Genomic DNA, 13,210 nt, shown 5'->3' with positions numbered 1-13,210 from the left:
AAACTGTTTTCTAACAATACTGAGCCAAACAGCAGACTGACGACTAAATGGCTCAAAATTAATTTTAATTGTGTTAGGCTTAAGCTGACAAACAGCCACTGCTTTACTAACAGCCGACAAGGTCCAAGCCATTATTAGCGACAAAAGATCGAATTGTCACGTAATCCGGCTATCAAATGTTACAAGCTAAGAGAACTAAAATCTTCAGTTGTGGGTTGTCAACCCCGATCATGCAATATCTGCGATATCGATATTAAAGGACCTGCGTTGTTTATTGTCAGGGTTCCATAGTGTATGGATGCTTCGTCCTATCAGATCGATTGATTTAAAATAAGTTGACCGTGAATATCGGTTACATACTCAGTGTAGGCAACGGAACAGTGCCTTCGAGTATGAAGTCAGAAACTAATTATCCACCCAGTCAAATTGCTTCAAAAGGGAAAAGGGCATGCCATTTCCAATTAAATAAACGTCATTAGTTCAGTTTCTTAAAAACCACAGCAAAAATACAAATATGTCATTAGTCTTGATAGAAATATGTGATATTGATGTGTGCTCGTGATGACCACATGACGTCTCCGATTATTGGACTTTGGCCATGGATGTCAAACCAAAGGGAATCACGCAAAGCTGACCACGCAGAACCAGTTGAAAGGAATAAGTATGTACACTTAGCGTAAGAGGCAAACATGGAAAAGATCATTGTCTTCTTGACAGGATGGCCCAAACAATAGAAAAACCCTCCATGACGATAAAAGCTCAAAGTCATTCACATTTTCTTTCTTTTCATGGCGCTATTAACGAATTGTTACATAATCCAAAAAATTATTTTTGTATTCAAACAAGAAATATATATAATTTGTATTAAGGGGTGTATTCCATTAGATTACACTCAATATTTAACTACATGTGTTTTTTTCTTGTCATTTTGTGAAGGACTCGTCTTAAACACGCTTCCACGTCAGTTAGTATTGTTTTAGAAACTGGCTTAAGACGCCGGTTCATAATCTTTCAATTTTGTTTCGGCTTTAATCACCCCTTAAACTGTTCATCGTTTGTGTAAAAGGAATCAAATAATAGATTAAGTAGCACACTGTGTGAGATATTTTCAGTTGCAAGATTGCGTGTCTTTTTGTTCGTTTCGGAACTAATAAAACAACTGATTGTTTTATTTTCGTCGGTTTGACCTCATTGGCGAAAATATTCCAGCACTGAATACGCGACCTTTTGTGACGTGATTAGCGCCTCGATTCTCTTGATTAACAATTGCCTTTTGATAATTAAATAGCTCGTTACCGAGCAAATGGTGACCTCAATAGATAATAAATTACCTTCAATTTAGTTCCTCTTTGTTACTGACTGTATATATAAGTCTCAGTAACCCATGAGTTAAAGCCAGTTCGTTCGTGTTAGCAAGAGGTGAGCCTTCTTTTTACACAATATACCGGAGGAGTATCCGCCTTTCCCGATACCATGACTTCAGCATTTGTCAAGTTTGCAGTCCTTGTCTACACAGGTGAGAAGCTTACCATTGATTATTGGTCTCCGACTGATTTGTTTTGGAAATGTCGGAGATAAGAGATATTTTCCTGTGACAAATTTAGTCAGAAATTAGTTTGTCCTTAGTTCAACTGCAGAATGATAACGGTAGTTAAGCTTTCAACCCCGTAACTTATAATTAGAGCTTTAAAACACAAGATAGATTTACTTAGGGTCATTAGTACGTTCAAAGCGCCAGTAAATTCACGAGTCGTATTTTAATATCGATTGAGACAGACCACCGGGATTCAGAAACAGTGTGCAACATCAGGGCGTTTAATTGAAAGAGTAGAAAAACAATCACAAGCAAGAAAATATGTGGTCCAGGGTTATTCTAAACGACATTTAGTGCAAAGAAGGCACCAGGCATTCAAGAATTGTTAATCACATTCAGCGTTAACAAGCTTTTAATTTTTTAAACACTGAATTAATTTGCGCCGATTGGAAATCGCACCTTTTAAGAAGAAGTAATATATGTGGACAGTTTTTTAAAAAATCTGATCAAAAAAGAAAGCGCAAAGAAGGTAAACAACTCAGCTATCATGGTCACTGCTCACGTGGCTTAACTTAGATTTACATTGACTCGGACCAATATCATACAACACAAGTCAGATGTGAAATATTGATTAGCTTTGCATCTTGTAACATTTTGACCGTTTCACTGTTGTATAAAAAGTAGATTAAGTGTCTCTCGTCTTTTCTGATGCCGTTTAAAGTTTGGTTTTGAAAGTTTTCGAGTTTCTACAGGAAACTTTGAGTTCCTTCTCAGCTGTGATGTGCCAAGTCAAGATCCTAAACAACCTCTTTACGAAATATTTCCAGACCCATCGATTCGGCGCTGTCTCAAAAAGCTTACATCATAAGGTCAAATTGAGTATAAATAAGTATTACGTTACTCACTAGTTAGTCTGAAATGACCCGTTTGGTGTATTTTGTTTATCTACTCTGTGTCGCGTGTACAAAGATATTTCATACACATCAGTTTCGTGACTGCGTAGAGTTCGCGAGAAGATAAATCTGCATAAAATAAGGAAGCACAACTATATTGACTTACTCTGTAGTGTTTGTTTAGCCGGTTTGGTTTAGTTTGAAGAGATTAAGAACATGATGCAATATATTCGAAAGGAAGTTTTACTGAAGCCGCGAAATTGATCATCGTCAACTAAACACTGGCTTCATGGCGATGCTTCGAGTTCTTTCCCTTCAATTTGCTCGGTTTTTGTTTGTTTTTTGCTCTCATGGTCTTCCTTTGTTGCTCTTTCTCCATTTTGGACTTGGTCGCCGTATAATAGTGCCCAAATCACTTTGCAATATTCTCTGGAGAGATGGAAACCTCAGTCAAAACTTGGTTGAGTACAAGAATTGACGGAGAGATGTAATTACTCATTAAACAGCGCCAATAGTGAGGAGTAAAACAAATTACAACGAACCTCATAGGGTCTCATAGTTCAGGGATTTCAACCTTATCATGTAAACGTGACTTAAAACACACTTCAGCACGTTTTTACTGGACGACGAGAAAAACGTTTCAATGCCTGACAATCTCGACAAACTTTTTGCAAAGATAAACGTTAAAATGCAAGCCTTGAATTTCTATTTTCCTGGCCGGTTTTGTGTTTTTGCAAATCTGCTGAGGTTTAGAGTTGAACAACAACAAAACAACAACAACGCTTATACGCCCACGATCAAACACATGTTATCACCACTCTCTTTCAAACTTTCACGTGTTTTTTGTCAATTTTTCCTCTCTACTACTTCGACCTTGACCTATCAAATGAACAAATTCATGGGTGCTCGTATCCTGAGCCATTATTCAAGTTCGGCTCGGCCATCAAACCATTCTTCCATTAACGAAATGAACGACTCATTAACCGATTAATTATCTGGAACAGCACGCAAACCTCACGATCCGGAGCAGAACGGAATCACGAAAGTACGTTGGTCCAAATCAATTTTTCTTGTACTATACTGTACTGAAGCAAAACGAGCTTCTTACAAGACTTTTTCAAGTTAACAAGAGTACCAATAAATACTGATGTAGATTTAATATATTTGTCTCACGTGCACTTCCAAATTCTTAAAAAATATCATCGCATTTATGCTGAGCGAAGTTATCCGTTACGGTAGTTTTGACCGAGCTGTAAGGAAGGAAAAAATTACTTCGAAGTCTAAGGATTTGGCAACTAAATTTCGAACTTTCATTGCTTGTGGTGATATATACTGATAAAATACTATTAGCCCCAGGCTTATGCATATGTTTGCACAAAAAGACCTATACCAGACTGTGAGCATAGTTTGGCTAAGAGAGCTTATTGGAATGTATTTGCCTTCAGAGGTTACAATGATGGCTTTTAGTGTAGTACTTGAAACAAAACGTTTTAATCGTTAAACAACAGAGAGACTACGGAACCACTTGTGGAGAGACAAACAAAGCACTTGTTCATGCGTTTTAATTTATGCAAGCGTAAACAAGAAGGTTAGACTCCTGTTGGTGTTGTTGCAGTCCTTCATACCCTAGATGTGAGCCGTTTTTAATTTTTTCTTTGTCTTTTTGCAACATACAGTCACTGTAAAGACAAATTTACTCTTGGAACGAGTGCGCTTCCAATTCAACCCCCGGCTCTGAGGACTTTTTGGCTTCCGCCCAATGTTAGCCGATATTGCGTTTCGTTGCGTCGGCTCGTTATGTATTCAGTTGAACTAAGTTGATAAATTAATCGCATGGTAGAAAAGTATCAATGGTAAATCCGCGACTTTTCGAGAGAGCGCTTACTGCGTGTGTACGAGCGTGGAACCTTCTAGCCTGAAATGGCAGTTATCTCCCGTCTCAGCATTACCCCTGGGGTAATGGCGTGGGCGGGACAACTGACTTTTCCGATCGGAACTTTCTTAGCCTTGCAGAAGAATTGAGACTCCGAGCGGGCGTTTACGATAGAGGGTGACAAAATGCAAAGAACCATTTCTAACTTCATTCGTTCGTCACTTGATAATCATATTGTATTTTTCATGTGTCCCACCTGAGCTAGATTAATATTACTGAGCCTCAAGTGGCTTCAAGTGTACCTTACGCATTTGTGTCCGGGAAAGATGAAAAAAGGCTGTCTTTATAATCTTTATATTTCATACATTACAGGATGTATCATCAGGTCTTCATCGGCCACCAGTCATCAGCTACAAGCCGTTTTCAGCATGAGTGGAATAAAGGGTGACGTCGTCTTTTCCCAACCACACGGACATAATGCCACAAGCATCATGGTCAACCTAACTGGCGTCAACGAGACTCTGACATGGAGCATTCAACAACTACCCATGATATATTATGGCAATGCAGACATGAGCTGTACCGCAGGCGCAGTAGGAGGACTTTTTGACCCCATGATGGCTATGAAATCTAGAAACTACAACGGTACGTGCAGTCTGTCAAATGACACCAGGTTCGACGCATGCGCTATCGGAGACTTGACAGGTAAGCTGGGAAGCCTGGACGCCAGCACAGCACAGCAAAATTATTCAAACCAGAACTTGATGATTCCAATAATGGGCCCTTACAGCATCATGGGTAGGACGCTAGTACTGTACAGTAATAACACACCCAAGGCATGCGCTTTGATTACTCCGACCCAATCCATGTTGACAGCCGTAGCGTATTTCAAGGCCCCAGTGGCGGGATCCGTTTACTTGAGACAAGTTGAAGAGCACTCAGACACCACTGTCTTTGCTAATCTTTTCTACGTCAACGATGCAGAAACACAAAAACAGTTTCATTGGCAGATTCAAGCATCAGCTTCTTGCCATAACCTTAGTGCTATTTTCAATCCTGATAACACTGATGGGAAAAACTGTAGCCAGAAACGGCACGAAAATTGTTCTATCGGTGATTTGACCTCCAAACATGGAAATGTCACCGTCTCTATGGCGACGAAAAGCGAATCCAAAACTAAAGCTGCCTTTACTGACACCAACTTGCCACTGAGCGGTGATAATAGTGTTATCGGTAAGGCAATAGTCTTGTTCTCAACGGACGACCCACAGACACCTTTTGCCTGCGCCAAGATCATGAAAGTGAAGCCAAGGGTTCTCCAAGCTTCATTCAAGCCAGATGTCCATGATGGCGTAAGTGGGGGTTTCAAGATTACCCAGGCGTCCCCGTTCGATCCCTCCATAACAGAAATAGATGTGACTGGGTTAAGAAAGGAATCCCAAGGATACCATGTCCACAACTATCCCATGCCGTGGCAGATGCAATACACAGGAATGGAATCTTGTGCTGGAGGCAATCTAGGAGGACATTGGAATCCTTTTGGCGTGGACGTTAAATCCAGTCCTGCCCCAGGAACTGGTAAGTTGTGGAAGAATTTCATGCTTGCACAATCTGTAACCTTTATTACATCATTGTGTCCGCCTAGAAAATATCTAAATGAATTGAAAGGTTATCTGTAAATTCAACAGTGTTTGAGATCCCCGTTTGTTATGATTTCTTTTTATAACCGTGATGAGAGCTAAGGACTGTTTTAGCCGTAAGTTGTAATCACATAATAGTGTCACTTTCCATTGGATGGTTTAATAATTGATACATGTGCTCTTTTCACGCCTCGTTTTTTTATCTGACCCAAACCTAACGTGAGCTGATTTTCGTCTAAAGAAACTTTAACAAATTATATAACTATCCAACTAGTCAAGTGTCAAATAATCGATTGATTCGGCCAAGAGAAATTTAGCAAACCTTGTTTTCTTAGGAACCGATGATGAATACGAAGTCGGTGACCTGAGTGGAAAATATGGAACCTTTCTAAACCTCTCAAGTTACAGAGGGGTACACGTAGACTACAATCTTCCGTTATTTGGCAAAAATAGCATCCAGGGTCGATCAATTGTCATCCACAAGATGAAGGTGATGGGAAGTGCGAGATGGGTGTGTGCAGATGTTTTCCAGGTGGCGGACGGGGACAATATGTTTGTTATGAAAACCATGATAAAGTTCACAGGACCAGCTCTAAAGGGTTATGTACTCTTGGTAAGTTATTTTCAGTATACAGCCGAACCTCTCCATAGAGCCCTTGGACTGTTCGCTCTGCCCCAGAGAGCCCATATTTCGTTAAATCTCTCTTCCCTCTGATACGGACAACTGCGGTATTTTGTTATAACCATAACAGGAGGGTTGTATACTCTTGGCAAGTTTCTTTTTTTAGTACAGCCGAACCTCTCCTTATGGACGGACACCTCTTCATAACCGTGGACAGTTCACTTTGCCCCAGGGAAACCATTTTTCGTTAAATCTCTATTCCCTAAGAAGGCCAACTGCGGTCGTTTTTCAGCTGTCAGTCAAATCAAGTCAGACCTCCCAGTTGACTTATATTATAAACAACTCTGCTTCAACCTACAGGTTCAGTACAAGTCCAATGATATGATGATGACGTCAGAGGAAACTTCTATCTACGTTGATCTCTATTACGCTTCCAACTCCAGCAAAAAGGTAACATCCGATACAAACAACTCTTCCACGGATTTCAATTGATTCAGCGTCTATGATTACCTATTTTCCCTTTCAAAAGACGTTATATCCTATACCGCTATTTCAAACATTCAGTTGGCCCCATTAATAATACATTTAGAGCAATTTTCAATCGAAAAGCAAAATCAGAAAAGCAGAATCGCACTAATTGTTTTACTTGTGTCGTAATCAGAGTATGGATCACAAGTGGCACGTACATGTCAACCCTGAAGGAAATGACACTTACGCTGAGATGGGTCAGAGATGTAAGAGTCTAGGAGGACATTACAACCCTTATCTGGTCGATTTAGCCGTAAGTATCATGGCGCTAGGGCGTCAATTTATACGAAAGAAGAGTTATTTTAAGCCAAAATTTGTGTATGGAGCTGCCCCTAATCCTCCGCGGGAAGAACGATGGCGGTACGCTACGAACCTAACACAGCCTATTAGGCACAAAGAAAGCCATATTTTGGCAGTATTTGACCCTGTGCTTATGACACTGTTTATAGGTTCGAGATTTTTTCGAACTTTTCTATTCATTTTTGTGAGCGCTGTATGGTTAATGTTCCAGTCGACATCGATTTTCCTACGGAGGATAGAGTTGTTATCCTTTGACTGTTGCAACGTTTAACGGCATTAGATCGATAATATACGGTACTTGTGTTTGTGCTGGAACAAAGATCACTGAGTGGTTTTATTTATTTATTTCCTCCGTTTTTTTCACCCAGGGAACTTACAAGTCCACCTGCATTTCCAGAAATATGTTAAGATGCGAAGTCGGTGATTTATCTGGCAAGCATGCCATGTTAAACGTTGGATCAGGAAAGGAGTTCTACACCGATCCTGATCTTCCCTTATATGGAGAAATGTCAGGTAAGAAACAATGTAAGAATTTTTATAACCCTTTACTGATTTTCTTTTAAGATGTGTCAACTTGATTGATCAGCCTGGAATTTGTAAAGGCCAGATATGGCATGTAACCAGTCAGGAAGCAGAATTAGAACTAAGTAGCAAAAATGATCGAATCACAAGACTAGACCACTCGGTTTCAATCTTTTACTCTTGTTTGATAGGAAAAGTTAACACCATTTTAATTTAAAGACGTTACGGGCGTTAGATCGTCCATAAAGGAAAAAACACACATCTGTTCCCTGACGACCGATTGCTTTCACATGATTGGACCCTATCAAGGTCTTCACTGACGAAACATGTGTGGTTGCTTCAGAGAAATAAAAATGCACTTCATAAGACAGCATGAGTTGTCTAAGTTTTTCTGAAGTTGTGATTCTTAGCTTTGAAATGGTAGTAATACACCGTGACTATTTACCTGTTAATTCACGTTTATGATGACTGAGAGTAATCTTTTGAATTTAATGTTTCTTTCAGTTGTTGGACGAGGAGTTGTAGTGCATGCAGAGAACGGCGGTGGGTCTCGTCTTGGCTGTGCTACCATCAAACCAGTGGCTTCTTTATATGTAGAGAAAACACTGCAACATGTTGAGGCAGCTACATTTTCCAAGTAAGTTGAAGCCAGCAGAGGGTTCAATTATGACATTTGACAGTTGAACAAAAATTAAACAGCCAATCAATCAAGCAGGCAAGCTAGCAAGCTTGCAACTAATACTTTAATCAGTCAATCAACCGATCAAACAGTAAGTAAGTAAGTCAGTCTGTCTGTCAATCAGTCAATCAATCAATCAATCAATCGTTTGCTTGCTCGACAACACTGCGAGGGTCTGTAATAGCAGTTTCAATATTGTATGGCAAAATGGCCCACGGCGAAAAGGAGAATTCTGAGAGCGACCTGAAAGAGGCAAGAATGTTTACCCTTTCAACCGAGAGTGGATGCATTAATTCTTCAGCAAGGTTTAAAGAGCCATTACAATAAACTCTTTATGAACCTGGCTTGTTCGGTTCGTATCGAGGAATGTAGGTCTCGTTCAATATGCCCACAATACGAACTAAACAAACTTGCCCAATATAGATATCTGGGGACACGCCTTTAAGGTAGTTATAACTGGAAAAGAAATTTTCTTTGTTCGTTCAAAAACTACCGAGTACTGTTAACTAACTGTCACCTTCTATTCCTTTTGCAGAATGAATTTCGCAAAAACGGTTTCTGCTGCTCTTAATATCCCGGACTGGCGGTTGTTTTACATTCGAACACAGGACAGTGGCGTTGCAGGCTGTAAGACAGTCAAATTTGGAATTATTGGAAATGGTAAGTACAGTACATTCACTACATTAGGTGTTTTCGTTATGTCAGAGAGAGGTTGTATTTTTTCTTCATGGCAAATTACAATAATACATGATCACTTTTTGTACAGACTGCACTATTTTATTATTATTGATTTTATTTTCTCGTTTACGTCTTCAAACGGTCTCGAATTAACTGAAATCAGTTATTCATCTGTGCCCAAAGTCGTGCGGTTGGTCGAATTTTCCTACATACTTTTTTTTATGGCATTTAGTGGAAATGCTGTCGGTAGACCAACTTACTTCAAATTTCCCGGTCTTTTCTCCATATGATCGTCCTAATTCTAATAAGCAAATTTTGATCGTTAATCAAAACAGTTTTTCCTTTCCCTTGTATTAGCGATCACTGAGTCCTTGTGACTGATCATGAAGTGTTGAGCTAACGTTTATGAAAAGCTTTTCAGAAGTTCTAGCTCTTAATATCAGAAGGTTGAAAGATATAATAACGTCCTTGTTCTTGGTTTTATCGCAGAAAGACAAGCCAGTGAACCCTCCCAAGCATTCGACCTCATCTTGCAACGTACGCCGGGAAAATTAAAGGAGTTTCAGCCAAGAAGCAAATGTCGCGTTCCTTCTTCACCTAAAGGTAAGAAGAAAATGCTGGTGTGTGGTATGAGCACCTAAAGGCCTAATTAAACATATCAACAGAGGCTCTGATGATGATAAAATTGAGCTGTCATAATCTAATTGAACACTGTTGCAAAATTTGAAGAATATGAGCATCGCTTATCCCATTTTCAACATGACAAGTTAATTTACTTCTCAGGCATTTGTCCGGTTTCCGGATCGGAACAGAACAGAGCAGCACCCATTTCTAAACCTTTGTAGAGATAGGCTATGAACAAGGGACCTCGGCAGCTAATTATATTTCCAAGCAGTACATGACCATAGATATTGACCATAGCTTATACTTCATTCTTTTCAGCACCAACGAGAGTCAGAGGTGGTAGCGCAGGAATCAATCACGTGAACATATACGTCATTCTTAACATGGTTTTACTTACTACATATGCGCATCTGGGATAAACAGTTCAACATATATAGCGCCGATATGTCACTCTGTCAGACAGTCAAGAGGAAGGAAACGAACAGTCATTGTCATCAGACTTCCACTTGCTGTAGCAATATGCATATGTCATAACAAGATAACACGATGGACTCGAGTAAAGCTGACGTGCATGTATGGACACGAATGTGTATAAAGTGCTCGGAGAGCGTAAACTTACCAGCCATCTTAGGGAGTTTTAAATGGCCAAGCACCAATCCCCCTCTTCCCGTCTTCAAGTTTAAGCTTAATACGGCCGGGAACGTGTCAAAAGCGTCGAAAAGATAGATGTTTATAATGTTACCAATGAAAGCTTTTGGCGAAACAATATCTAAATCTTAACTTTCTTTTGCAAAGGGCTTTTGTCACGATAATGCACATGTACGGCACTTTACTTGGTCTACGGGACGGAATTTATTGTCCCGCCCTTGACCCTTTCTAAGGAAATAGCCACTTCTACTGTCCGTGAGGACATCAACTTATTTTACGATCTTCTGTCAATATCGTAGTAAAATTGGACGTCCTCAACATGTTATGAAAACCAATCACTCACGACAAGTAATTTTTAAACAAAATAGTGTTGTTATAACTTAGTAACTTTGACAATTGGACAGCCGCACATGCGCAGAAGAGTGCAACAGCCCTTTAAGTAGATTCCCCGTAAACGCGCACACCGTTTCTCCCTCTATCGCCAACAACACCACAGATGAATGAACTTCTCCACTCCAACAAGGAAGTAAAACGAGATCCAGAATGTAGTAAGTTATCTTGAGATGTAGAAAGTCCAAGTTAAGACTCTTCAGAGAACTTCGAATGATATTTATCCATTTATATATTTTGTAGCCTTTTAATGAGCTAGCCTTAAGAGAATTAGGCATTTTTGTGAAGGAACTGCGAAAAACATGCAATTTGAATTAATGGGAGTGGCTCATGATCAACACGTATGCTTAATTAGTCTGAACAATTTAGTGATAGGAAACAAGATATCAAATCTTGCAAATCTTATTATTCAATCATGTTTACATGTAACTCAATAATACCTCAATAAATAATATACAAAATCGAGGGCTAACGAATTTAAATTAAATCCATGAGCCCCCAAATCAGTACCAAGCTTAAATACCTAGACACATTCAACACGTACGGGACGTGCTTTGTAAAGTAAAGATTTAGCATAAGCTAAGTTTGTACTAGTTATTTTGTTCAACTTAACACACCGAATATGATGTCTGAAGCTATCAGACGAAACTGGTGGGAGAAATAAATGTCAGGTAGTCATTAAGATCTGTAGTTTGCTGTGTGTTGAATCATCACCAGAGAATCTTAAGAATTTCTTGTTGACCCTTTTATAGCAAAGAACAAATACAATTAAATACCAGACACTTATTTTTTTGAAATTTCTGTGACATCTAATTTTGTCTTCATACTGACGTAGATATAACGAACACCTTACAAAGCGAACTGGAACACACAACTGCGTGACTGCTTCTCGTGCATAATACGTGTCAGACGGATAGTGCATTTGAGTCGTCTGGGTAAATATATACCGAAAATAAGACGTTATAAACTTCAGAAGTAAGCTTGCCTGTTAGTTACTCGGGTTTTGTAGGAAAGAACGAGTTATTAAATGCAAGGCGTTCTTGTTCGCCAAAAGGGGGGTCATGGTCCTAGGCGTTCCATGCGTAGAGAGTGGAAACTGGGGACGAGATACGACAGCTTGCTTTATGGTGTGATCGCACTTCTTACCACGAAAACGGTGGCAACAAGAAGCTATTTCTCAGAAAGAAATGGTGTTTCGTTTCCGGAAAGGTATTCAAAGTCTGAGAAAGGCCGGGGTTTTGATATCTTGTGCATGAGAAGTACCGCACTGATCTGCTCAGTTGTCAGAACCTGGGAGTTTTCGGCCAGGTGAGGTTTAGTACTGAACCTATTGTAAAAGAGAAAGGGCCAATAAATTTAAGTTGTCTACACATGTATCAGTTGTTACAGTCAACGCGCTTCGAAATGTATTTACTTGTGATGTATTTACTTGGGAGGGGAGATGCTCCCTTATATCGGCTAAATAGGTACGTCCAGCGTCAGAGGGACATGTTTTTTTAAGACATTTTAGTCAGAAGTAGAGTATCGATTTTGGTCATTTTGGTCTCAAGAAGAAGAAGCTACTTTTTTCATCATTATCGATAAAACCAGCAACTAAAGCCATTCACATTACCTTTAACATCATTCTGAACTAGAGAAGTACGGCAGGTCTGAAACAGGGTATTAATTTAAGGGTCAGGCCATAAACAGGTTAGAAAAATCGCAGACTTTGGTCTTAAATAGGGTAAGTGCTTCAGCAAGCGGGCCGCACAGCCCCACCAAATTTTTCAGAAATTCGAAGTATTGTGTGGGAGGCTAAATAAAGCTAAGAGGCAAAAGCATTTGACGCATAATTTTTACATTTCTGTACCGGGCAGTCCTTGATTCAAATGGATGCGGCACTCTACGTTTCGCTGTCAGAGACGCAGCATATTTTTATTTTCAAAAAGGACGCCTCATGTGTAACGACAGTTGTGCAATTATTCCTCCACTTTCGCTTGAATATTATGGAGCTAAAATAAAAATGCTATCGGCATTTTCATGGAAACCAGCTCTTGAAATACCGCGGTATGTCGAAATACAAATTTTCACATTTTTAAAAGCGCGCTCTAAGAAGTAAAGCTACTGGAATTGTGGCGGAAAATTCGAGAAATTCAACTAAATCTGGAAAATGTCGACACCTAAGATATGAAGAAAACCTCATAAAAAAGCCATATTGTGCCTATTTTGCAATATACCAACGTTGATTAAATTACAATATGATGAATTAGTTACCTTCCACAATATATCGTATCTGTAGT

The 13,210-nt window shown here is 39.5% G+C and overlaps 2 protein-coding genes across 4 annotated transcripts in view; one reads left to right on the top strand and one right to left on the bottom strand.

Moving 5' to 3' along the window:
- LOC145478505 (uncharacterized) overlaps nucleotides 1–12,538 on the top strand; it is an 18,817-nt gene extending 6,279 nt beyond the window's left edge. The window contains exons 1-10 of one of the 3 annotated variants that reach the window (XM_081456548.1): nucleotides 1,114–1,516; nucleotides 4,673–5,878; nucleotides 6,276–6,553; nucleotides 6,923–7,012; nucleotides 7,224–7,343; nucleotides 7,759–7,903; nucleotides 8,417–8,549; nucleotides 9,127–9,251; nucleotides 9,759–9,872; nucleotides 10,212–12,538. In XM_081456548.1, the coding sequence (XP_081312674.1) occupies nucleotides 1,474–1,516; nucleotides 4,673–5,878; nucleotides 6,276–6,553; nucleotides 6,923–7,012; nucleotides 7,224–7,343; nucleotides 7,759–7,903; nucleotides 8,417–8,549; nucleotides 9,127–9,251; nucleotides 9,759–9,872; nucleotides 10,212–10,312 (2,355 nt within the window). In that variant the 5' untranslated portion in view covers nucleotides 1,114–1,473 and the 3' untranslated portion in view covers nucleotides 10,313–12,538. Of the gene's footprint in view, nucleotides 1–1,113; nucleotides 1,517–4,672; nucleotides 5,879–6,275; nucleotides 6,554–6,922; nucleotides 7,013–7,223; nucleotides 7,738–7,758; nucleotides 7,904–8,416; nucleotides 8,550–9,126; nucleotides 9,252–9,758; nucleotides 9,873–10,211 lie in introns of those variants that run through there. The other 2 variants (XM_081456547.1, XM_081456549.1) reach the window with 2 other exon arrangements.
- Nucleotides 1–13,210, bottom strand: part of LOC145478498 (uncharacterized) — a 93,647-nt gene that overhangs the window by 8,340 nt on the left and 72,097 nt on the right. The gene's annotated exons all lie outside the window — the stretch shown is intronic.

The sequence above is a fragment of the Orbicella franksi genome, chromosome 2 (genome assembly GCF_964199315.1).
Source record: "Orbicella franksi chromosome 2, jaOrbFran1.1, whole genome shotgun sequence".
Taxonomy (NCBI): Eukaryota; Metazoa; Cnidaria; class Anthozoa; order Scleractinia; family Merulinidae; genus Orbicella; species Orbicella franksi.
Note: the sequence above shows the minus strand (reverse complement) of the source record. Positions and strands in the feature narration are given on the sequence as shown.